Source organism: Panthera leo, chromosome F2, assembly GCF_018350215.1.
Source record: "Panthera leo isolate Ple1 chromosome F2, P.leo_Ple1_pat1.1, whole genome shotgun sequence".
Taxonomy (NCBI): domain Eukaryota; kingdom Metazoa; phylum Chordata; class Mammalia; order Carnivora; family Felidae; genus Panthera; species Panthera leo.
In genome coordinates, this window is record NC_056695.1 from 23,075,368 (window position 1) to 23,102,924 (window position 27,557).

Sequence of the window (27,557 nt, forward strand, 5' to 3'; positions counted from 1 at the left end):
GCACGTACCTTTGTCCAATTCTGAAGTTCAGGATTAGGAGGCCCTCTGTTGCCACACATCTAAGACAGGATTTTCCTTCCAGGTTTTACTGGCAAATAAAGCCAATATTTTCATCTGCTTGAATACTTATCTCACAACTGTTTTTAAACTCCAGTAGGGAAAAGGAGGGGTTCGTATTGGGCATCTTCTTTTTTTTTTTTTTTTTATTTTTTTATTTTTTTTTTCAACGTTTTTTATTTATTTTTGGGACAGAGAGAGACAGAGCATGAACGGGGGAGGGGCAGAGAGAGAGGGAGACACAGAATCGGAAACAGGCTCCGAGCCATCAGCCCAGAGCCTGACGCGGGGCTCGAACTCACAGACCGCGAGATCGTGACCTGGCTGAAGTCGGACGCTTAACCGACTGCGCCACCCAGGCGCCCCTGGGCATCTTCTAACCCCAATAATTATTCACTCTGTCTTGAATCTTTCTGAAATTCCCTGCAAAGTCATTTACTGTGCAGATAGGCACTCAAAATACATGTGTCAAATTGAGTCAAAGGATACAATCAATGAGCATGAAGTTCATGGAATGTAATTTCTCCTATGTTGTGTTCCTATAGACTATAACTTAAATTTCTTTTTTGTAGTTGTTAATGAAATACAAACAATTCTGTATATTACATAAAATATTTATTTCCTATTTACATTTCCATTTTTATGTAAATCATTGCACATCATATCACAGATCAAAAAAAGAAAAAGGAGGGAAAAATATATAAACCCTACATATCAGTGAAGAAAGCATCATACCACGTGATATTTATCAGCAGTCTCGCAGGTCTCGTTTCTTGCCCTTTTTTGATCTTCTAGTAGTTTCCTGACGAATGGTATCATACTCCAATATGGCCATTTTGGAAAGTCTCTGTAAGAATTGAGATGGTGCTCCAGCAAGAGGATCGCTGAAACCAGAACCTGTAAAGAAAAAGAAATCAGCTATTAAAGTTAAGTTAGTGCATGGAATGCTATGCTCTAAACTATCTCTTTCTCTAAATAAATAAATAAATAAATAAACAAACTCTTTCTCAAATGACCATTAAACACTACTAGTTTTTGATATATCACATTCTTTGAATTAGAAATAGAAAGTGTTTACCTTCTAAAGTGAGTGTGATATTACATCATCTCAAAAAATATTTAACTAAAACAACCTATATGTTTGTATTTAATCATATAAAACTAAATCTGAGTCTGCACTTCTTTTTTTTAATGTTTATTTATTTTGAGAGAGACAGCATGCATGCATGTGTACAAGCAGGAAAGAGGCAGAGAGAGGGGGGGCAGAGGGAAAATCCCAAATAGGCTCTGCGCTGTCAGCACAGAACCCAACATGGGGCTTGATCCCATGACCATGAGATCATGACCTGAGCCAAAATCAGGAGTCAGACACTTAACTGACTGAGTCACTCAGGTACTCCCTGACTATGTATTTCTTAAAACATGGGATGGCTGTGGAATTTATTCCAAAGCAAAAGGCACAATCTCCATAAATAATTAACTTGTTTCATAACTTATATGCTCATCAAGTTATTTTCTCCAAATATGCTGTTTCTCATAAATGCTAGGTTTAGTAAAATAGTAAAATTGTAAAGTAAAATAATCATTCACTAACTGAACAGCATTACTCAAGCTTCTATTATAGAGTGGTAGTAATAATAGTAATAGATAACATATATTGAATGATCTCTCTGGGCCAAGTACTTTACATTTATTTCATCCATGCAACACTATAAAATAGGTAACTAGTAGTATCTTGGACCACAGATATAAAAAGAAGATTTACCAAGGCTAAAAAATTTGCCAAGGGCAAAGGATTTGAACCCAGATTCATCATAATCAAACTTCCTATGCAAATACTACCTATTGCTCTAAATATGTAACTATGTATAAATACTTCTATTACAAAACATATAAAACTTTGAAAATATAAGATTCAAACTGTTTTAAAATACTACTATTTAATTTCAAATGGTCACGTATCAGAAAAACTATCTACAGTTCTCCAGTATGGTTGTTATTTTTGGTTTGGTTTGTTATTTGAGTGTATAACATAAGTAGAAAGTTCAGAGAGAGACAAAGAGATAGAGGGGAAGAATATGATCAGGATACCGTTCTTAGCAGTACAATGAACCTGACACTTAGAAAAACACTCTGGTGGAGTGCCTGGGTGGCTCAGTCAGTTAAGCCTCCAACTCTTGATTCCAGCTCAGGTCATGATCTCACGGTTTGTGAGTTCAAGCTCCACGTCCAGCTCTGCATTGACAGCACAGAGTCTGCTTGGGATTCTCTGTCTCCCTGTCTCTCTGCCCCTCCCCTGCTTGCTCTCTATCTCTTTCTCAAAATAAATAAGCATTAAAAGAAAAACCTCTGGCTACAAATGCACTATATTCTAGACCATAAGCAAATGTCAAAAAATTTCAAAATTGCAGTTAAGTTGAAAGTTGTCAATAATAAGATAAATTTTAAATTCTCAAATACTTAGATATTTATACATACATTCTAGATTATTCATCAGTCAAAAAAGAAATCAAAATAAACATTAAAATATCTGTAACTAAATAATAAAATATTACAAAACTTGTGCAATGCAACAGAAGTTATACATGCAGAGGTTTAAACCCAAAATCTCTATGTCAGAAAAGAAGGCTTGAAAATTAATAAGCTAGATATAAGATATACATTAGGAGAATAATAAACCCAAAGAACATGGAAGACAAAAGCTAATACAGGAAAGAGAAGAAATCAACGAAGTAGAAAACAAATTTACAATAAGAAAGAGTTTTTAGATAAGTTCTTGATTGAAGAGACTAATAAAAGAGAAAAGTCTCATAAGAGCAATCAAAAAAATGCAGAAGGCACAAAGAAATAGCATTAAAAAAGAGGAAAAGGTTGGGGATGCCTGGGTGGCTCAGTCGGTTAAGCATTTGACTTTGGCTCAAATCATGATCTCCCGGTTTGTGAGTTTGAGGTCTGCATCAGGCTCTGTGCTGACAGCTCAGAGCCTGGAGCTTGTTTCAGATTCTGTGTCTCCCTCTCTCTCTCAAAAATAAATAAACATTAAGAAAAGAAAAAGAGGAACAGGTAAAGCATGTGACTCTTGATCTCAGGATTGTAGTTGTGAGCCCCATATTGGATGCAGAGATTACTTATAAATAAAATCTTAAAAAAATAATAATAAAAATAAAAATAAATAAAAATAAAATCTTAAAAAAAAGAGATAGATAGTACAGATAGAATAAAACTAAATTTGTGCCAATGTATCTGAAAAATTCTATACAATGCAAAAAATTTTAGAAAATATAACTTACCAAAATTGATTGAAGAATTAGAATGCCTTATAAATCCTAAAATTAAAATGATTGGATCAATATTAAAATAATAATTCTTGCCTTGCAGTCTATTTTGTTTGATATTAGTGTACCTACACAATTCTTTTTATTAGTGTTTGCATGGCTTATATTTTTCCATCCTTGCACTTTTGATCCTTCTTGCCCTTAAATTTAAGGTATGCCTCTTGTAAGCAACATATAGTTATTTTTCTCAGTCTGATACTTTGTTCTTTCATTGAAATATTTAGTCTGCTTATATCTAATGTAATTGTTGTTATGTTTAACTTTAAATCTTCAATCTCACTAGTTGTTTTCTATTTGTCCTGTGTTTTATGTTCCTTTTTTCCTCCTTTCTTGTCCTCTTTTGAAATGATCAAGTATTTTCTTGTTATTTATCATATTTCCCCTTTCTATTATTAGCTTGTTACTTGTATTATTTTATTGTTCTTTTAGTGGTTACCAGATTATCACGTCTCTTTGATATATTATAATCTACTTTAAGTTTGTTATTTCACCATTTTCCAGATAATGCAAGTATCTTACAATATTTTAACTCCACATATGCCCCTCCTACCTCTGTGCTACTATTGTCAAGTATATTATTTCTACATATATTTTTAAACTTCGTAACACTACCGCTACCACTTTTCATTCTTTCCCAAGTTGTACTTTCATTTTGTATCATTACTCCATTAATATTTTTTAGTGAAGCTCTGCAGAAAAGAAATTCTTTCAACTTCTATCTGAATGAAAATGTATTTGTTTCACTTTTACTTTTAAAAATATTTTCACTGAATTGAATACAATTCAAGTTTGGCAGTTACTCTCTTTTACCACTTGAAAATGCCATTCCACTGTCTTCTTGCTTCCATTGTCTACATTTAAAAAGTCAGTTGTGTGTCTTACCATTGCTCCTTTGAAAGTAACATTTGTTTTTTCTCTTTTGGGTTTTTTGTTTTGTTTTGTTTTGTTTTAATTTAGTCTTTTTCTTATGATGTGCCTACCTGTGGTTTTCTTTGTTTCTATCCTGCTGAGGATTCATAGAACTTCTTGTATCTGTGCCTCTGTATTTTTCATCAATTTGGGAACTTATCAGTCAGTATGTAAATAGTGTTTCTGTCCTACTCTCTCTCCTCTTATTCTGGAATTAGAATTACACACATGTAAAGCAGGTTTACCTTGTCACATAATGACTTGCACACTGTGTTCAGTATTATGTTTTTTCTCCCTTCACTTTAACTGGGTATTTTCTAATGACCTTTCATATTACTAATCCTATGATGTTGTTTTCCACTTTTTCCCCAACTTTAATGCAGTATATTTGACAAATAGAAATTGTATATATTTAAGGTATAAAACATGATGACTTGATATACATATACATTGTTACATGATTACCACAATTAAGTTAATTAACACGTCCATCACCTCTCATAGTTACATTTTCTGGAAGGAGATGAGAACACTTGAGATCTACTACCTTAGCAGATTTCAGTCTACATTACAGTATTATTAACTACAGTTACTAGGCTATACATTAGATCCCCAGAACTTATTCATCTCAGAGCTGTAATTTTGTATCAACATCTCCCCATTTGCCCCAGCCCCAAACCCTGGTAACCACCATTTTATTCCATATACTTGAGCTTTTTTTCCCCCCCTTGAGATTCCACATATAAGCGATTGATTCCAGTAAGAAAAAAGTTCCATGCAACATTTGTCTTTTTCTGTCTGGCTTATTTCACTAAGCATGATGCCCTCTGGATTTAACCATTTTGTCACAACAAATAGGATTTCCTTTTTTACAGCTATATAATACAGGTATTCCCCAGCCTTTCAAAAGTTCATACTAAGCCACTTCACTTTTATGAAACACTGACATTAGTACCTGTTTTTGCTAACTGAAAGAAGTCCAATAAAGATTTTCACTTTTATTTTAAAAAGGTAAAAACAGAAAAAGCATTCAGTGTTTGCTTTGCAGCAAGCCATTTTGGAGGCAACATGCACCCTTAACAGTGAGAGTGGCATCATCAAGTTCCTTCCTGGGGAATTACACTCAGTGTCTCAGCATCACATTGCCACAGCTTTGAAAAATTTCAAAAGTCAGAAACTCAAATGCTATGCAGGCTATGCCATGGCCCACATGAGAGATGGTGAGAGCCTATCCCAGGGTCCTGAGATAATAAAGGTATGTGCACATGGGACATAGCATCCACTAAGTTTACAAAATAGACAAAGCTTAAAAGAAGCATTAACAGAACAAAGCAATTAAATCAGTGGAAAGAAAGGAAGTTAAAAATATAAACATTAGACAACCTATTACATGTAGTAGGAGAAAAAAAATGAGCCAACTTACCCTTTGGTTTCTCCTGAATTGGTACTACAGTGCATGTCTCCTTAGTCTTCCTTGTCCTAAAATTATATATTTTCATAAAATAAGTTTATATAAATCCACAGTACACTAATTTTTTAAAAAATTTTTAATGTTTACTTATTTTTGAGAGAGAGAGAGAGAGAGAGAGAGCAAGCATGCACAAACAGGGAGGGGGAGAGAGGGAGGGAGACAGAGGATAGGAAGCAGGTCCTGTGCTGACAACAAACAATCAGATGTGGGGCTTGAACTCATGACTTCAGTCAAAGTTGGACCCTTACACTTAACCGACTGAGCCACCCAGACGTCCCAGAGTACACTAATTTAAAATACATAGTAAGAGATAAGAAGTTGTCTCACTTGGTGAAAGACATCACATAGAAAATGAATAAACATTAAAGAAGGCGAATTCATTCTATTGTAACTAATCCAATCAGAAGCAGATACGAACCAACTCAATCCGTCCGTTTTTGTTAATAAATTTTACCAGTAGGTAAGTGTTATATCTGACTTTTCCCGTATTTATCTTACTTTTTTAAGTTTATTAATTATTTGTTTATTTTGAGAGAAATAGAGACAGCGCAAGTTGGGGAGGGGCAGAGAGGGAGAGAGAGGATCCCAAGCAGACTCCACACTCAGTGTGGATCCCCAGGCAGGGCTTGAACCCACAAAGCTATGAGATCATGAACTGAGCCGAAACTAAGGGTCGGATGCTTAACCAACTGAGCCAGCCAGGCTCCCCTATTTATCTTACTTTTATCTAAACTTTATCTAATCATGATTCAGGGAATGCTAAGAGGAAGGTAGTCAAGATTAGATTAAGAGAGTATCTAGATATGCCAAACATCAACTATCACTTATTTGTGCACATTTTACCTATTAATCACCATAAAATCTGAATTTTATCTTAATTAACTTTTGTTCCTACTGGAACAGACCTGCATAACAAGTGGGTTATTAGAGGAAGTGTGTCATGATTGAATCTGCTGTGGGGGAGATAATCCATGTGAACTGCAAACTTCCTGTAACTATATTAAACTTTAGAAGTCAGCCAGAACTTTTAGATGCCCTTTACCTCTAGGATTACCGCTATCAGTTATATTACCAGAATGTGCCTTGAAAGTCACTGAAAATGTATGATTATAATTAAAGAAATTTGAAAACACAAACTTTTATCCACATTTTAAAAACAAATGTTCACAAATATTCATATGGAGGGAAACAAGGTGTTAAGGGGTTGTACACAAGACAAAGAAAAATGAGTTACTTTCCTGCTTTGCCACGGCTGTTCCCTCACAGGACACTGTGCAATATGCAGAGGAGAATAAAATACTTGCAGGCAACTCGACAGGTTGTCACCAGAAGGGCTAAAATAAAGACACTTGTTTCAAAGACAGTGAAGAGAACTAACATTTACGTTTGCCAAGCACTTCATAAACATGACGGCACGAAGCCACCATTCTTGTACTTCGTATATGAAGGATACTTGTCATAGCATGAATTTAATATATTGAAATGATCTCTCACTGACTACGTAAATTCACACTTGAGTCCATGTAAAATGGTGAGGAGTCATTGCACAGACAGCTAAATCGCAAATGGGAAGAAAAAAAAGCTGAAATAGAGTGAAAACAGTAGGAAGTAAAATGAAGACTTAAAATTAAGAGGTAATTGGGCTAATACAAGGAGTGCTTTCGGGGCTTCCAGTATCTTAAAGATGGATCATATGCATTGGAAGAAGGGTAACAAGACTGGTCTGTACCAAGAAAAGTCCATTGCCAGAGGCAGTCCTACACCCTCCTCAAAGGGCCCTGGGGCTCCCGATGAAAATGACAAGAGTGAGGTGAATGTTAGGGACACAGGTGTGTCAGTAAAGATGGAAACTCACTGTCCTTAAGCAGGTATTTTACTCATGTTTCCAAAAGCCTCTCTCCTTTCTATCCCTGCCATTCCTCCTCTTTTCCCATTATCTACTCCACTAGCAGCTTACTCTTTCTCTTCCACTATCCCTCAATCTGCCTTATTGCATCATTGACTCATGGAAGAAAGAGTAATTTTGCTTTAATATTTTTATAGCTTGGAAACCCACCCTCAGATAATATTAAAAATGATGAGAAAGGCTTCATGTATGCTGTTGTTCATTGTGATATTACTTAGGAAACCAAAAAGTCAAAGCAACTTGTAAGTACAATGATAGGAAATGGTTAAATAAACCATGGATCTATCAGTGGGATATAATGTAGCCAGTAAGGACTGTCTGAAGATTATGCACTGACCTGAAAAAGTGAATATATGTGATAATAAGTTAAAAAGGCAGAGTAAAAAATTGTAAGTACACTAAAATCACAGCTAAAATAAAAGTCCATGAAAATGAGGAAGAAAAGAGAACCAACACTCGATAATAAAAATGGATATGTGAGGATAGGCATATTATCAAAGCATTGTTTTTCTTTTTCCAAATTTTCTTCAAAGTTCTTATTTGTTTTCATAATTTCATAAATAATGCACAACTTTTCATTTTTAGCATATTGTAGTTCTCCATTTATATGACCAAAATTTATTTCAAGAGTAATTAGCAAGAACAGTAACACTAGTGGAAAGCTCAAGAAATATATTCTAAGACTTCGATATTTGTGTGCTACGTATAACTAGCTGACTTTAAAGCACAATATAGCAGAAAGAGAATATGAAAACATAAATTTTCCCCTAAAGAGAGTAACAACACAGACGACTATAAATGCTTCGTCTTTTTCAGGCTGGCAGAGTGAACAAGTACTAGACGTGCAATAAATACCTGATGAATAAATACATAAACCAAAGCAGCAACAAAATAGAGTACGAGACTGTCTTACTATAGATCCCTTTGGAGAAAGGGGTTTTCTTTTAATGGTATGTCAGTCAGTCTGATTTATAAAAAGGAAGGCAATTATGATAATGTTTTTAAACGCCAATATTCAAAGTGGGTGGGACTTTTCTGGCTGACAAACTCCATTCTGATAGTCAGTGCAGGGTTTTCATTAGGCTGACATCTCATTTAGAATCTCCCCTCACACTACATCAGTCAAACTAGAAACAAAATATTGCAAAGAGTTCATTTATTTTCATTGTGAAAAATCCCAATATTCTCATAGGCAATCTATTCTAGGGCAACAAATACTTTCAAAAGGATTTCCTTAAATCCTTTCAGGCAATGTCACTTGAAAACTGAGAAAAGTGCCTACTTGTCAAACTGAGTAAAACTGCTACCTTAGATTTAAAAAATGAAGTATTTTATGAAAAAAAAACTATTAGTGGGCAAGAAAGAATTAAATTCACTAGCCAGGAAACCTCTACATTTAGCTGTTACTACAAAAAAATGTCAAATGAAAGAGAATTGAGTAGAAATGGTGTACCTGACTGGAGGCATCTCGGTATCAGTATCCAGCAGTCTTGGATGAACTTCCAGTGGACTTGAACTTACACTTTTTTGGCACCTTTGCAGTCCTGGTAAATATGGCATTTTGACACATTCTTTGAGCTCTTCTAGACCAAATGCTGTGGTGTATTCAAATTAAAAATAGTATCATAATCAACTATATTTCTTCATGAAATGTCTTCTTTTGTGACATACTAAAACACATAATACAATATACTAAATCAGTCATTAAGTAGAGAAAAATAAAGCTACTGTAATTTATCTAGTGTCTTTCCCAAGAGAATACCTTTTAACTCCTACTATAGGGACTGTAGGGAAGAGATGATTAATTTCATACCAAATCTAGGAACACTAACACTGAAGCATCAAGATTGCTTCTCCTATTGACCTCACATAAAATTGGACAAAGACACTGTCAAATTATTAAAACAAAACAAAACACAATTTCAAAATGAAGGCAATGAATGGAAAAAAAACAGATTAAGAAATTAAAGGTTCGGGTGATCTTTAAATTAAATGTTGAGAATTGGTTTTTAAACTTCCCCTCTCTCTTTTCTTGTTTTAAGCGGGGGGGGGGGGGGGGGGGGGGCGGTGGGGCAGAGAGAGCGGGAAAGAGAGTCCCAAGCAGGCTCCACGCTCAATGCAGACCCTGATGCGGGGCTTGATCCCTTGACCCTGAGATCATAACCTGAGCTAAAATCAGGAGCCGGACACTTAACTGATGAGCCACCCAGATGCCCCTTAAGCTTTCCTTACTAAGTAAGTCTAGCACAGGAATAAAAATAGTATCTAATGGGACTGGAGTTATAGTAAATGTTCCAAATGCTATTTTGCAACGTTTGATATTTTCTCATTTGGAAAAAAAAAAATTGCTTCTCCTGATCAAAAAACATACAAATTTTCCTTTCAGCAATTAGATTTGGGTATAAAAGGGCAGATAAACTAAAGTATCTTTAATGGGAATCTAGTGAAAACGTTGAAGAAATAGAGCAACACATTCAAAACCAGGAGTGATGAAATGGGTTGGGGAGTTTGAATTTTGTGATTTTGAAGAAATACATCTCTACTTATAAAGCTGAAGACAGAATTCAGGATAAATAAGATAATATAACTTGAAATATAAATTAAAATTAAGCTATTAATACATTCATACACATATCAAAAGTCCTCAAATCAGTCTTTATCGAGCATCTATAGAATATAAGATACTTTCCATATAACTCACACAAAAACCAAAGTTTTGGTTAGAATTACTAATACAAAAAGGTGCTGTCAAAGATTTGGGTTTCTTAAAACATAAAAACCAACTTGAGGTGCTTAAAAACAAACACAATTTAGGAAAAGTAGAATGACTCAATGGAGATATTACTGCACTGATATCAAGAGAAGTAGTTCTTCAAAATTTGCTTCCATCATGATTACAGAATTACATTAAGTAAATTAATTCTAATTTGCTTCCATTTTTATTTTCCATAAGCTCAGGATATTATCCTGACATAAATGTTACAAAAATTATGTCTCTCGACTGCTTAAAAAAAATACATGTGTAAATTGAAGGCACTATTGCTATATTTTCTTCAGCAAAATAACTGTAAAAAAACAAGTTACCTTTCTTCATTTTTTGTGTTTCCAAAACTGCTTTCCTCCAACTACTCTCAAACAGAAAACAGTCAAGGGAATTTCTGGTGACATTAGAAGTATCAAATTTGATTTCAGGGGATAACACTGGCATTGTTTCTTCTTCTTTCAGCAGTGTTGATGAAAGTGAGATGCTGCTTCAGATACAGGACACAAAATACAAAAAAAAAAAAAAAAAGTATTGCAGAGATAAATACTCTTTCTAATTTGTTTTCCATCATGCAGAGTAAATACTAACATAGACTTACATGAAAAGTTCACTTATAACATGTGAATACATATTCTTGGGATTTTAAAGTAAGAGGCCTTTAATAATGTAGCTAAAACAGATGTAGGAGTCCTTTAAAACATTTTAATGAATTCTTTCAAATCCTAAGTCACAGATATTTAGCAATATAAAAAAAACTGAAGTCCAATGGCAAGTTATTGTGTACAAGACAATAAAATGCTTAGGACTCTCTCAAATATATTACCATTATACACAATAACCAAGTGGTACTTATCTCTGGGATGCAAGGATGTTTCAACACCCCAAAATTAATGTGATATACCACTTTAATAGAATAAAGGATAAAAAAAAAAATCACATGATCATCTCAATAGATGCAGAAAAAGCATTTGATAAAATTCCACACTCTTTCATGATAAAATCTCAACAAACTAGTAATAGAGAGAAATTAGGTCAACATTATAAAGGCTATACATGAAAAGTCCACAATTAATGTCACAATCAATGGTGAAGAATCAAGAGCTTTTCCTCTAAGGTAAGGAATAAGGCAAGGATGACCACTCTTACCGCTTCTATTCAACTATAAGTAATAGCCAGAGTAATCAGGGAAAAAAAGGAATCTAGACTGGAAAAGAAGTAAAACCATCCCTATATACAGATGACAGAAACCCTAAAGACTCCACCAAAAAATGATAGAACAAATAAAGGAATTCAACAAAGTTGCAGGATACAAAATCAATAAACAAAAATCACTTGCACTTTTATACACTGACAATAAACTATCTGAAAAGGAAATTAGGAAAACAACCAAATTTACAATAGCATCAGAAAGAAAAAAATACTTAGGAATAAACTTAACCAAGGAGAGAACAACTTATACACTGAAAAACACTGATGAAAAATTAAAGACAAAAACAAATGGAAAGACATCCCCCATGTTTACAAACTGGAACTTAATTTTGTCCAAATAACCATACTACCCAAAATGATCAACAGATTCAATGCAATTGAAATCCCAATGCATTTTTTACATAAATAGTAAAACAAGTCAAAAATTCATATGGCTTCACAAAGGACCCTAGATAGCCAAAACAATCTTGGAAAGAAGATCAAGCTGGAGGCATCAAACTTCCTAATTGCAAAATATATCACAAAGCTAAAGTAATTAAAACAATATGGTACTGTTAGAAAAAACAGACCACGGGAAGAATAGAATCCAGAAATAAATCGACATGTATACAGTCAGCTGATCTTTGACAAGGATACCAAGGGGTACACAATAAGGAAAAGGCAATGTCTTCAACAAATGTCATTGGAAAAACTAGATATCCACATGCAAAAGAATGAAACTGAACCCTTACCTTACACCATGTACAAAAATCAACTCAAAATGGATTAAAGACTTAAACCTAAGACCTAAAACTGTAAAACTCCTATAAGAAAACATAGGGGAAAATCTTCATGACATTGATCTTGCAAGGATTTTATGGATATAACACCAAAGACCCAGGAAATAAAAGCAAAAAATAGATAAGTGGGACCTACATAAAACTAAAAAGCTCCTGCATAGCAAAGGAAACGATCAACAGAGTGAAAAGGAAACCTCTGGAGAAAAACATTAGGAAGAAAATATTTGCAAATCACATATCTGATAAGGGGCTAATATCCAAAATACATAACTCCAAAGCAAAACAAAACAAAACAAAACTAATAACCTTGGTTAAAAATGGGCTTGGACTTGAATAGACATTTCTTCAAAGAAGACATACAAATGGCCAAAAGGTATATGAAAAGATGCTCAATGTCATTAACCATCAGGGCAATGCAAATCAAAAGCACAGTGAGATACCAACTAACACCTATTATGATAGCTACTAGAAAAAAATTGTTTAATGTTTATTTTAAGAGAGAGAGAGAGAGAGTGAGTGCTAGCAGGGGAGGGGAACAGAAAAAGAGGGAGAGAACGCCAAGCAGGCTCCACACTGTCAGCACAGAGCCTGATGTGGGGCTTGATCCCATGATCCTCGAGATCATGACCTGAGCTGAAGTCAAGAGTCAGACACTTTACCGAATGAGCCACCCAGGCGCCCTAAAAAAATTTTCTTAAAGACAGGTATTGATGAGGACGTAGAGAAATTGGAACTGTTGTCCACTATTGGTGGAAATGCAAAATGGTGCAGCCACTATGGAAAAGAGTATGGAGGTTCCTCAAAAAGTAAAAGTAGAACTACCCTAGGATCCAGCAATCCCACTTCTGGGTATTAACCCAAAATAACTGAAATCAGAATATCGAAGAGATACCGGCACTCCCATACTCACTGTTGGCACTCTTTACAATGGCCAAGATGTGAAAACAATCTAAAAATCCATCAACACCTGAATGAATAAAGAAAATGTGGTGTATATATATATATACACATACATACATATATGTATATATATATATATGTATATATATATATATACATATACATATACATATATATATATATACACAATGAGATATTAATCAGCCACAGAAAAAGAACAAAATCTTGAAATATGTAACAACATGATGAACCTTGAGGACATTCTGCTGAGTGAAATAAGCCAATCATAGAAAGACAAATACTGCAAGATTCCACTTATATGAGGTATCTAAAATAGTCAAACTCATAGAAGTACAGAATGGTAGTTTCCAGGGGTTGGGGGGAGGAGAAAATGGGGAGCTGCTAATTAGTGGGTATAAAGTTTCGATTATGCAAGATGAGTAAATTCTAGAGATCTGCTGTTCAACATTGTACCTATAGACAACAATACTGTATTTTACACTTAAAAATATGTTAAGAGGGTAAATCTCATGTTACCACAAAAAAATTAAAATGTTAAAAAATATATGTAAGTAATAAATCACTGAATTCTACTCCTGAAACCAATATTGCGCTGTATGTTAACTAAAATTTTAATCAAAAAAAATTTTTTTAAATGACAAATATGGAGTAAATTATAATTTTCAAAGTCTTAAAAGACTCTTAGAATCACAATCCATACTCTATTCTAAGTCCTTCTTTCTCCTTTTACTTGTAAAGGTGAAAATGACCAGAGAGTTTTCTTTCAGCCTCAAGCCAGACCCTCCTTCTCTTCTTAGTAACCTCTCTATCAGGACAGAAGAAACAACCAGAGACTAACAATTAAATGCCTCTTGGGGTATTTTTCAAATCAGGTTAAGAGAAAACTTTCTTAACATGGAGTATTTTTAAAAAGGTTCACACAATGAATACAAGAGGGTTCATCATACTATTATCTCTACAGTTTTTTGTCTATGTTTGAAATTTTCCATAATTAGAAGGAGTAAAAAAGCCCACAGGTGCAAGAATGTACAACTTAAGGAATGTGCTGGGAAACACACACACACACACACACACACACACACACACACACACACACATTTTTGATCTGATGTTTCCTCAAAACATAACCAACTATAGTGGAGGGAGAAAAATTGAGGTTACTTTATAAGTCTTAAAAAATAAAAAGGAGTGGGGCACCTGAATGGTTCAGCTGGTTGAGCATCCAACTCTTGATTTCGGCTCAGGTCATAATCTCACAGTTCGTGGGTTTGAGCCCTGTGTCTGCCGGCAAGGAGCCTGCATGGGATTCTCTCCCTCTCTCTCTGCCCCTCCCCTGCTTGTGTACATGTTCTTTCTCTCTCTCAAAATAAATAAACTTTAAAAAAAAATTAAAAAATAAAAAGGGCTGATAGAAAAACCTCACAGAGAAAGAGATTTTTTAATTAGGTTCTAGGGCAGACCATAAAAACTCACTCAAAACAAATGCTTTTGCAAATTAATGGTAAGGAGACTCAGGATTGAGATAAACTAACTGTTTAAAACAGCTACAAAACAATTACTATATTTTCAAGGCACCTCAAAACATGGTTGTGTTTAAACATTTTTTTTTGTATTAAAAATATTCCAAATATTTTTTTAAATTAAGATTATCTTTTTATCACCTAGCTTAGAACTAGAAGGACATGTTAATTAAATGTTTGTTCATTATTCATTATTTATTCATCTATTCATTCATTTATGACAATCCTATGTCAGGCACCAGATAAGGTCTCTGTTCTGAAGCTTAGTAAGGGGAGACAGACATTAAATGAGCAAAGAAATTAATAAAGTTTATTTTAGATAAAATACAACGAAAGTATAGCTGATTCTTATTATTCACAATAGTTGTGTCCTATAAAGTTGCCATAAACGCTAAAGTAGCAGATATAGAACCACTGCTCCTAGAGGAAATATGAAATTAGGTTCCTGTGAGCCTCTGGTTACAACATTTTTATCAACTGACCAATACTACTTCTTTGTAGTGTGTTTCTGTTTAAAGATATACCTTATTTAATATATATTGTTGAGTCATTAACATCAGACCCATGGCCAACAGCAGTATAACTCATGCCTGAAGGAAGCTTATCTAACACATGTATTTTCTCCATAAGACACAGCATCATCTTCTTGTGCTTAGGAACACCAGACAGAACTTCAGCACTACACTTCTAGCAAAATAACCAAAAAAAGCACAAACATGTGAAAACACATGGCACTAAATAGATAGTGAAAAGGACATTTCCTTACAGTATGAACACTGTAACAAGAAGGCGGACTATGATCTTGTTCGACCTCAGTGGCAAAGTGTATGTCAGGCAACCCAAATTTTTTACAACTCTGCACATGTCCGCAAGTGACTAGGAATGCACCACAACTACTGATTTCCGAATTACAAATAAATTTTAACGAGTAGGTGAATTAGCAAATACAGAATCCATGAATATTAAGGATTGACTATATAGTTCATCATGGCAATGTGCCAAGGGGAAGGAAGTACTTTGGACTGGGTAGCTAAGGAAGACCGTATAGATGAGGTGGTCTTGAGCAGAGATCCAAACGGACCAGAAGCAGAGATATTCAGAGAAAACGTAAGGAGGGAGAGAATTCTCCGCAAAGAGAACAGTGAGTGCAAAGAGCCCAAAGCCAGAATAAGGTTGGCATGTTCTAAAGGAGAAAAAGATCAATTTCTATGCTGTCCAATAGAGTAGCCACTAGCCATATGTGGCTATTGAGCGCTTGAAATGTGGCTAGTCAGAAGTGAGGTGTACTGGAAGTGTGAAATACACAGCAGATTTCAAAGACTTTGAATGGAAAAAAAAAGAATGTAAACCATCTCATTAATCATTTTTATTTTGATTTTATGTTGATAATATATGGATATGTTGAATCAAGTAAAATAGATTATTTAAATTAATTTCACCTGTCTCTTTTTACCTTTGTAATGTGGCTTCTAGAAAATTTTAAATTACATATATGGCTTACAACAAAGAGGGGAATAAGATAAGGCTGGAGAGAGAGCAGGTATCAGATATTTTGTGGCTTTATACATCATAAAGAGTTTGGATTTTATTCTAGGTGCACTGAAAATCCATCAAAAAGTTTTGAGTGGGAAAGAAAATATATTGGTGTTGGGTAAAAAGTAAATCTCAAGTTAAAAGGTGCATAAGGGGTGCTGTGGAAACACAAAGGGAGTAGTTAATTCTCAGGAAAGGCTTTGAGGAGATGACCCTTAAGCTAAGTCTTAAGCCAAATCCAGGTCAGGGGGAGTGGGTCAGGGCACTCTAGAGTGTCACTGCTGGGTGATGACACAGGGGTATCAAAAAGAGTGCTCTATACAAGGAATGCAAGCAGTTAAGTATGGCCAGAGTGACAATGTCTTCCTTGACATTCTTCAAAGAATCCTAAATCTGTATCTTCAGGCCTCTCTTCTGAGCAATAGGCACATATAAATGACTACTTATTAGATATTTTCCCTCAAAATATGTTAACCCCATCAAAATCTGTTTCCCTCAGTATTCCCTAACATAGTACATGACATTGCCATCCTTCGATGGCACAAAGTAGAAAGCTGGTAGGCAACAGCGACAACCTCTCTTTTCTCCTAAATCTAGTCATTCAAAACCCATTAGTAGTGAAGGCCTAAACCAAAGAAACAGCAGACTGAAAGCCAAGCTGGGTAGAGGTGAATGAGGTGACATCCAGAGGACCTGGGGACTCTATATGACTGGTACTATTCACAAAGTTAGGAAGATGGGGTGAGGAACCAGTGTGAGTGAGAAGAGAAATTCACTTGTGCATAAAATGAGTTTGAGGTGCCTGTGTGACATTCACAGCAGGGGATATCCAGAGGTGGGAGTGAGGTTAGCCAAGACATTCAGTTTGGTAGGCATCAGCACAGGTAGAGCCTTGAGAACAGATCAAGCTGTCCAGGGTGAGTGGAGTGTACAAGTGAAGAGTTATGAAGAATAAGAGCAAGTCCAAGGCAACTAATATTTGAAAGACAGAAGAAGAATCTGTTGACCATAGAGAAGACCAAAAAGGACTGGCAAAAGAGAAGAACCAAGTAAGGGGTGCCAATAAAAACCAAAGGCAAAGAGAGTTTTAAGAAAAAGGAAGTGGTGGGATGCCTGGATGGCTCAGTTGGTTAAGTGTTTGACTCTTGACTTTGGCTCAGGTCATGATGTCACAGTTCATGAGTTCAAGCCCCACGTCAGGCTACGCACTGGCAGTGTGGAGCCTGCTTGGGATTCTCTCTCCTTCTCCCTCTCTGCCCCTTCTGTGGTCTCTCTCTCTCTCTCAAGAATGAATGAATGAATGAATGAATGAATGAATGAATGAATGAATAAACTTTAAAAATAAAAAAAGGAGGGGCGCCTGGGTGGCTCAGTCAGTTGGGCGTCCGACTTCAGTTCAGGGCATGATCTCACAGTCCGTGAGTTCGAGCCCCGCGCCGGGCTCTCTGCTGACAGCTCAGAGCCTGGAGCCTGCTTTGGATTCTGTGTCTCCCTCTCTCCCTGCCCCTTCCCTGCTCATGCTCTGTCTCTCTCTGTCTCAAAAATAAATTTAAAAAAACATTAAAAAAAATAAAATAAAATAAAAAAGGAAAAGAAAAGGAAGTGATGACCAATTTCATCAGAGAGCAACATACTGCCAAAAGAGCTGTATTTAAACGTGAGAGACTCTTGAGCATGAGTATAGTCCTCTAAGGATAAAGACAATCAAAAAGGAGAGATTGAAAATACAAAAGAGGAAAAGAACTAATGAAGCATTATCCTGGAGGAGATGGGGGAGTGAGAATCAAAAATATCTGCCTTTTACAATCAAAGATTTTTTAAAAAATGTTTCTATTAAACAACAGCAGGCAGAATAAGGAAACAGTGCAAAAAAAAACAAGAATATATATAAGTTTGCCAGTGCTTCCATAACAAAGTACCACAGACTGGGTGGCTTCAACAACAGAGATTTAGGGTCTCACAGTTCCGGAGGCTGGAAGTTCAAAATCAGTGTCGATAGGGTTGGGTTGCTCTAAGGGCTGTGAGTAAAAGATCTGTCCCAGGCCTTTCTCCTCAGCTTGTAGAAGGCTGTCCTCTCCCTTTGTCTTCACGTCACCTTCCCACTATACATGTCTTGTGTCCAAATTACCCCTTTTTATAAGGGCACTGGTCATACTAGGTTAGGGCCCACTCTAATGACTTCATATTAACTTGATCACCTCTGTAAAGATCCTATCTCCAAATAAGGTCACATTCGGAGGTTGAGTTAGGACTTTGACATATGAATTTGGGGTGGGGGACAAAATTCAATACATAACACTACATCATAGCCTATATAAAATATGTGTTGGAGACAACTTTTAAAATTCTATTAAGTAGACATAAAAATTTATTCACTCCCTCAAAACCAGTTTCTAAAAATCAAAAATCAAAAAAATTATCAAAAAAAGGATAATATACTACAATTGAGATCTTCACAATTCTACAATACAGTAATAACTGTTGACATTCTTGGTAACATTTGAGGGAGAAAAATACTCTGAAAAGTCTTCTGTATCAAAGACAACAGTAAGTTCAGTAACATGTTGGTATTAAATGCATTTGCCATACACTAATCCTTTAAAAATTGGAAACCCATAGTAGTCACCTGTACTATTCAGTCTTCAAATGATAGAAAATCCAAAATATGTGCTTAAACAAAAGATTTTTCCTCAGATAAAAGCCTGGCCAGACACCTAAGCTTTGGTGCCAAGATATCAGGGACCCCCATACACTTCTATCTTACTGCTCCAATGCCCTCAATATATAGTATCTACTTTATAGTTCAAGATAGCTGGTTGAGTAAATGAACATTTATACTGGTGCTGATGGGAACCAGGATTTTTAGAGTGGGAGAAAAAGATACAGACTTATCATCAATAAAATTAAGCAAAAACCCTGAAGTCCCAACTACGAATTGGAAGTATAAGACTTTCATCTAAAAAAGAAAAAAGACAAAAAAACTGTTTTCTATCTCTGTCCACTAAACCTAATAATTAAAATGTGACTTAACCCATAAATACAAAAACGCTGATTTGAAGGGGCACACGCACCCCAATGTTTATAGCAGGATTATCAACAATAGCCAAAGCATGGAAAAGAGCCCAAATGTCCATCGACAGATGAACAGATAAAGAAGATTTATTATATATATACAATGGAATATTACTGGTGATCAAAAAGAATGAAATCTTGCCATTTGCAACAATATGGATGGAACTAGAGTGTACCATGCTGAGGGAAATAAGTCAGAAAAGACAAATATATGATTTCACTCATATGTGGAATTTAAGAAACAAAACAGATGAACATACGGGAAGGAAAGCAAAAACAATATAAAAACAGAGGAAGACAAACTGTAAGAGACTCTTAAATACAGAGAACAAACGGTTGCTGGCAGGGTGTTGGGTGGGGGGATGGGCTAAATGGGTGATGGACATTAAGAAGGACACTTGTTGGGATGAGCACTGGGTGTTGTATGTAAGTGATGAATCACTAAATTCTACTCCTGAAATCATTATTATACTATATATTAACTAACTTGGATTTAAATTAAAAACAATTTTTTTCTTAAGCCACAGACAACCAGGGCCTCTTGAAGAAATAGCTGATTCCAGGTCTGTGGAAGGAAATGTACAAGACGAGCCTAGAACATACTGCCATTCCAGAGACCTAGTAATCTATCAATGAAGATTATAATCATTAGTCATCAACCTAAAAAGGTTCCCAACCGACCAAAAATGAGAATTATAAGCGTGGATAAGAATATTAACTGCAATGAACCTAAATATATTAAATATGTATAATACACACATGTATAGGCTTATCTTCTTTTATTGTTCTTTGCTTTATTATACTTCACAGATAATTGTTTTTTTACAAATTGAAGGTGTGTGCCAACCCTGAGTGAAGCAATTCTATTGGTGCCATTTTTCTGACAGCAACTTACTTACAATACATCCCATCCACCTATATAATCCCTATTCCTGTCATCTCTTCCTGGATAGGGAAAAAATATTTATTTTCTTATTAAACTTTCCATGCCTCAGTCTCCCTACCTAGGGAACTAATAAGCTCTACCTTACAGAGTTATTGTGAAGTTTAAAGGTAATTTTAAAAAAGCATCTAGCTAAATGCCTAGTATGCTGCTTTACTTCTCAAAAACGAACCTTCAGTTCAGACTGCAGTAAAGGTGTCTTTATATGCAGAAACATGTGATGGCTGCTATTATTATCATAATTATCATGATTATTATCATAGGCCAAGAATCAAGTAATGGCTGGGTACGAGAGGTACAGCTTGACTCAACACCTCTTCCTCTCTTCCTCTTTTCCTTTCGGGGTAAAGCTGTAACCCTAGACCTCTCCTCTTTTTCTTCATACTGTCCTGTTCTTGCCTTATGGTTTCCATGCCTTTGTCTCCTTGAATATTACAAATTTAACTATTTTCCCATGATGTTCTATTCAGTTTGGTGGTTTACATCTCCCATTTCCTGCATCTGCCAAGTCTCCTTCTTTGGGGCTTATTTCCTTATATAATTTGTAAACTTTGTGAGCTCATCTTTAAAGAGATTGCTATTTATAGGAGTCTAGTATTCCCTGAGCTATGAGAACTTTGCTATACAGAGTTTTCCATTAGTCTCTGTCTCGCCCTGGGTTTTGGAGGTGCCAGACCAGTTAATATGTCAATTTCCTGGACTGTGGTCTCTGAAGCATGTGGTAATGTGACACCAGACACCAGACTTGAGCTGTGTGGGTATGAAGCTGTGCAGAGTCTATGTGCAGGGTTTAACAGTGAACTCTTTTCCTGCCATAGTTCAAATGGATGGCAAGCTTCCTTGTAACCTTCTCAGGCCAATGAGGGGGCATTTTTGTAGTTATCATCTCAGTGTCTGTACCAGGTTGAATTTTTCAAAGAAGGATGCACTAAAACATGTCTATTCCTACATGTTCTTCCTTCAATGTGATAGTGACATTCCTCCTTCAAGAGGTGAGGTCTGTGTTCCCCCTCCCTGAAACTAACTTTGTGAGTCAATGAAGTATAGTAGAAGTGACTCTGCATGATTTCCAAGGCTAGGGCATAAAAGGTCATAGAACTTTCGCTGGCTCTCTCTTGGGATATTCACCTTTGAAATCCAGCCACCATTTTGTGAGGAAGCCAGGTGACAAGAAGAAGCCACCATATAAGGTTGCAGCTGACATGCACAGCTAAGGTCTCAGTCCACAGCCAGCATCAACCATCAGACATGGGAATGAATGAGCCTGCAGGTGATTCTAGCCCCAAGCTTTCAATTCTTCCATCTGAGGCCCCAGACATCATGAAGCAGAGCCAAGCTGTCCCTGCTGTGCACTGTCCGAATTCCTGACCCACAGAATCCCTGAGCACAATAAATGGTTGTTTTCCACGACTAAGTTTTGGAGAAATTTGTGATGCAGTCATAGTAACTGGAACAGTACTCCTTTGTGACTTCCAGCTTTCGGCAGATGCTCAACAGTGGCTTCCTATGTGAGCATTCCTTCATTTGTGGCACCTGGGGATTTCCTTCCCATGGTCTCTAGCTCAGCTACATTTCCATAAATTATCTTATTATATTTTACCCAGCATTGGAAATATACTGAAATACAATGGAGTCCCTTCCCTGTCAGCTCATTCTGCCACACTGCTCAGAAGTTCCCATAACTTTTCAAATGAGGACATAAAAACACTGATGAATTTGATTTCTTTTATATATAAAGATACTTAAAAATAAAAAAGGGGTGTCTGGGTGGCTCAGTTGGTTAAGCGTCCAACTTTGGCAGGGTTTAACAGCGAACTCTTTTCCTGCCATAGTTCAAGTGGATGGCACCAATTGGAACCAACCGGCTCAGGTCATGATCTCGCAGTTTGTGAGTTTGAGCCCCGCGTCGGGCTCTGTGCTGACAGCTTGCAGCCTGGAGCCTGCTGCAGATTCTGTGTCTCTGTCTCTTTACCCCTCCCCTACTCAGGCACCATCTCTCTCTCCCTCTGTCTCTTAAATAAAAACCAAATATTTTTTCAATTTAAAAAAAAAAGAAAAAAAGAGAAAAAGAAAATGACCCTATAGAAAATGTATTTACTAAAGAACAGATAGTTCATTTCAGAAAAAAAAAAAAAAAATACAAATGGTCAATAAAAGTTCACTAGTTCTCAAATAAAAGCAAAATAATATAATGAGCTACGGCTTCTGCCAATCAAAATGGCAAGGAGTTTTCTCTAATAGTAGACAATGTAAGATGGGGCTCAAGGAAAACAGGTGGTCTCATAAAGTTTCAGTGTATGTATGGGTATAATACTTCCAGAAAGCAATCTAGCAACATATATGTCCTTATAATCTTACATACTTTTGGCCCAGCTACTCCACTTCCAAGTATTTATCCTAAAGGAAGGATCATTGATATATACAAATATTTATCTTCAAGGATGTCAAATCCTGAATTTTTTATAATAGAAAAGAAAAAAGGCTGAAAATAACCCAAGCATCAAGGGGCAGATGGTAAGATTATCTTTATTTTTAGCTTTGTTTAAAGCAAAATATTTATCAAGTGAACATTAAGACAAGTTGTGGATTCAGTGAGAAAGCTAGTTATTTATTTATCCACAATGCCAGTCATTGTTCTAGGAGCTAAAATACGAAAATGATGAAGACGCAAAAGCGTATAGCATGTTGGGGGGAACAAAGTAAACAAGCAGCTATAGTTCATTACGATAAACATTTCTTTTTAAGTTTATTTATCTTGAGAGAGAAAGAGAGTGTGTGGGAGGGGCAGAGAGAGAGAAAGAGGGAGAGAGAGAATCCCAAGCAGGCTCTGTTCTGTCAGCACCGAGCCCCACGCAGGGCTTGAAATCCCGAACTGTGAGATCATGACCTGAGCTGAGATCAAGAGTCAGACACTCAACCGACTGAGCTACCCAGGTGCCCCCATGATGATAAATCCTGATGATAAAGCTGTGTTTCATTTCTGTGGTACAACAGAGAGCATTTGCTAACCAAACCAGATTGGGAAAGTGGGAGCCTTGCTTTTGTTTTGAGCAAGGGATGGTCAAGCACAGTCCCACGGGTTTTCCTAAGTAGAAATTGTGACACAGAAGGTGGAATGTCTACTAAAACTCTTGCTCCTCCAGAGAATAGAGTTGTTTCTGAGAAATGGCTACCTCCCTGTGATCAGAACTTGAGTGAGTGTAATGTGTAATACTCTCTGCAAGAAGCTTTTAAGAAGCAGGTCCGCTTTCTCCGTACTTTCTCCCTTCCCTTCTGCTGACTGCAGTGACATAATAGGGAAGTATTAATAAATGGTAGAGTCTGGGTCCTGCAACCAATTGGAAGAAAGCTGCCTGCTGACCAGGAATACCTGCCTTGGAATTGCTAGGTGAGCAAGAATAAACTTTTGCATGTTAAGTCACTAAAACGTTGAGGTCTGTTTGTCATCATATCTAGCAACAGAGTAATACCTGCCCAAGTGTGACGATATTAGCTCACTTATTCAAATATACTAAGCATGTACTATGTGCGAATCAATATGCCATGTGCATGACAAATACGAAGATGAACTAAATAGAGATTCTGCCTTCACAGAAGTTCCAATCCAAAAGGAAAAACAGTAGCCACTCATACAACTGTAAGAGAAGGCAAAGTGTGACATTACAGCCTGAGGGGAGATAGCTATCTCACATCAGGAGGGTTAAAAGAAGGCAGATATTATTTTCACATAGAAGTTCCAAAAAGACTTGGAAAAGCTAGAAAATGACATTCAGATAGAATTTAGACAGGCAGAAATGTTGGTATGGGCATTCCAGGAAAAGATATAGATGTGAAAGATGCCCTGGAGAACAGAGGGGGTTCAGATAGGGGTGCTGTGAGAGATAAAGAAATGGCAGATTGGGGAGATCACAGACGAATCTGAATGCCAGCCAACGTGGTTTGCACTTCCTTCTTTGAGCAACAGGAAGGCACTGGTGGGGTTTTGAACAGAGGTGCGGCAAATTCACAGCTAAGCTTTAGGAAGATTGATCTGGCAGAGACTGGATCTAAGTTAAGAGGTTACTATACTAAAAAGAGGCCAGAGGGCTCACATTAGAGTAGCAACAGTGAGAACACAAGTTGATTGAGTTTAGGAGGTTCAGCAAAGACAAAAGAGTCAAAGATGACTGAGACTGTGAACTTGGGTGACTAAGAGAATTATGAATTACATGCAAAGAGAAATTGCTAGTCTGGGGGTGGAGAGCAACAGAGAGCTCAGTTTTAGATAAAAGGAGTGCGGGACATCCAGGTTGAGCTATGGAAACTGGATCTAAATTGTAGGAATTGAGGACTGTAGCTTTGGTTGGGAGAAGAAATTTTAAGAGTTATCTGTTCACCTAGTAAGAATTAAGGCCAGAGACTGGATTAAAGTTGCCAAAGAAGACTTGAGAGGGAGAAGAAAGCCAGATTTCCTTAAAATGTACACAAACGAGGAAGATAAAGAAAAGGCTGAGAGGTGATTGGAGAGGCAGACAATACAGAGAAACGAGAATCATCGAAAGCACTGCACCGTGTCCAATTCTATAGGAGTTGGGAGCGGAAAGAGCTGCTAATAACACTGTAGCACCAAAAGCACGATCTCATTTAATCTTCAAATAACCCGATGAAACACAATTCTCCGGTCAATTACTGACCAGGAATTCATACCCAACAAAGAACACATTTTATTTAATTGGAGTAAAATGAGTCTGGATGCTAATCTTGATTCTGCCCTTCAATGGCTGCATAACTATAGGGTCATGAAGAAAATAACAGTGCCTCAGATTCTCATAGGGTTAGTGAGAATTAAATTTCAAAATGCATGTAAAGTTTTCAGCACAGTGCTGGACATGTGATAAACATTCAACAAGTGGAAACTATGTTTTTAATTTTTTTTTAAATAATAATGAACACAGATTTTTCTCAACACCGTCTGTTGATGGAAATATAAATTACTAAAGAGTTTTTGTAAGGCAAGATGCTACCAAAAATTTTTTACATACATACATCTGACCCAGCAATTCTGCTTCAAGGAATTCATTTTATAGAACTGTTCCCATGTATGGGAATGTTCACCGTTGCATTACTTGTAACAAGGAAAGATCGGAACCAATCTTAATGAGGAATGGTTACGTAAATTACAATACAATAAATTACATACGGATCACCTCTACCACATCAATGCAGACCTAAATAAACTGAGGGGAAAGGTATCTGCCACATGTTAAGTTCAGGACAACTTCTCAAAAGATATGATTCCAATGATGATAGAAAAAACAGATGCAAAAAGAGTAGAAAGATAAACACTAAAATAATTCTAAGAAGTCTTAGAAAGAAAGAAGGAAAAGGTAAAGAGGGCTTTCATCTCTAAGGCTATATACTTCTGTTTGAATGACAACTACTAATGTATTATAATGTAATTTCAAAAATGTAAGAACTTAAAAAAAGAAATGTCAGGAGTATGTTTGAAGAAATGCCGCCGGAAAGGGCCATTTAAATTCACCATTAGCAATGCAGATAAAAAGTCAAAGCAGGGCAGGAATTCTTGTGCTTCGCAGAGGACAATACCCTGAAAATGGTGGCCAAATTGCATTTCTTTGGACAGAGGCTTCCGTTTTCACGTTTAATGACCCCAAAAAGGTTGTAGGGTAGAATGACCCATACAATAGAACAGACTCTCTACACTGCACAATTTTTTCCCAGTATTTTTAACCCACGAAAAAAGTAACCAACAACAAACTTCAGGTAAATCAGAAATGGCACAAAGCAAAATCGGCGGTGAAAACGGGGCCAGAGCTAAGACGCTGACCATCCCAAGCTCTGCTCCACAGGGCGGGGTGCAAGAGGGAAAGTGAGGGAAGTACGGTGGCAGTCAAGGGCAGAGGGTAAACACATTCTCCCTCGCCCCGCTTCAGTTTAAATCCTGGGCGGGCTGGAGGGCCACCCTGTAAGGGCGTGTCCACTTGACGCACGGATGTCCACGCTACAGCCTGTGCGGAGCTTGAGGAGTGTGGACACGTACAGATCTGGCAGGCCTGTCCTCGGTGCCCGGGTTTCGTCCCGTCTCTCCGCTTCACCCGACCCCGCCCAGCAGCCTTGGTCCGGTCCTTCAGCCCCCGCATACCCGCCAGCTCCCCTCCAAGTGCGTCAAGAGAATCCCTGGAGTGACCCACGAGCCTCGCTGGGCTAGTTTCCCCTGCCCAGGAAGGGGCCTGACCAGCTGACCTCTTGGGCCCCCGCCTCCCCTTCAGCCCTGCCCCTGCAAGGTCCTCTGGCCCCCCGGAGCCCCTCGGCCGGGGCTCCCCCGGAGATCTCCCGCACTCACTGTCCCCGCAGATCCACCGCGGAGGGGCGGGGCTTCTTCGCGTGCCTGGACCTCGGCGGTGGTGCCCAGGTCTGAGGCTCCCGCGGCGGGGCCAAGGGGGGCAGCGGACAGCGCGGGAGCCAGCGACGGCCCCCAGCCGACCCGAGCCCCTGGCTCAACCCGGCCTAGGCGCGGGGCTGGCCGTGGCGGCGGGGCGGGGCGGGCGGCCCGTCGCTCTCAGGGGCGCGGCTCTCGGGGCGAACATGCTCGGCGGCCGGCAGCCCGGCGACGCTCGGGAGCGCGGCACGCCCGCCGCTCAGCCCCGCCCGGCCCGGCCTGCGGCTCCGGTGGCTGCAGCCCCGCCCGCCCGATGCGTGCCGGTTGCCAGGCGCCAGGGGCTTCCGGCTGCCTCCCGCGCGAGGTCACCGGCCGCGGCCCCAGTAGCAGGGACCAACAGTTGGGGTGCCGCGCCAGGAAAGCACTTGGGCGGCTAGGAGGCCGCTAGGACTCACTCGACAACTACTATCGTTGCCACGGCCTTTGCAGTCACAGCTGCAGGGGTGGGAGGGAGGGTGCTGAAACAAGGCCGGGTGTATAGGAGTCAGTGGTGGCACAAGGTCAGTGGGGCACGAAAAGTTGTGCCATGCATCGACAGGGTGGGTAGTGGGCGGCTGGAACAGGTTGGTGATACGCAGTTCCCTGGGTTGCATTTTTAAGATTCAAACTAACCAGGCTCTCCGGTGTATTGATGAGTCTGGAACTTTCAAACAGCCCAGCAATACTTGCCCAGCCCAATCTTAGGTTAAGTGACAGTCA

At 37.8% G+C, this 27,557-nt stretch overlaps 1 protein-coding gene across 10 annotated transcripts; it reads right to left on the reverse strand.

Annotated features, from left to right (window-relative positions):
- Positions 1-657: 657 nt before the first annotated feature.
- On the reverse strand, positions 658-27,557 carry CF2H8orf89 (chromosome F2 C8orf89 homolog). 10 transcript variants are annotated; one of them, XM_042923568.1, is made up of 7 exons: positions 27,471-27,557; positions 10,763-10,929; positions 9,132-9,273; positions 7,011-7,106; positions 5,725-5,780; positions 3,348-3,383; positions 658-954 (listed from the first exon to the last, which is right to left on the reverse strand). In XM_042923568.1, exons 2-7 carry the CDS (start codon positions 10,884-10,886, stop codon positions 806-808), a joined length of 603 nt encoding a protein of 200 aa, XP_042779502.1. In that variant the 5' UTR covers positions 10,887-10,929; positions 27,471-27,557; the 3' UTR covers positions 658-805. The 10 variants fall into 10 exon arrangements, with proteins under 10 accessions (XP_042779502.1, XP_042779501.1, XP_042779498.1 ...); XM_042923567.1 differs by having other exon boundaries at positions 10,763-10,926; positions 27,471-27,554; XM_042923564.1 differs by lacking the exon at positions 27,471-27,557 and adding an exon at positions 26,763-27,079 and having other exon boundaries at positions 10,763-10,926.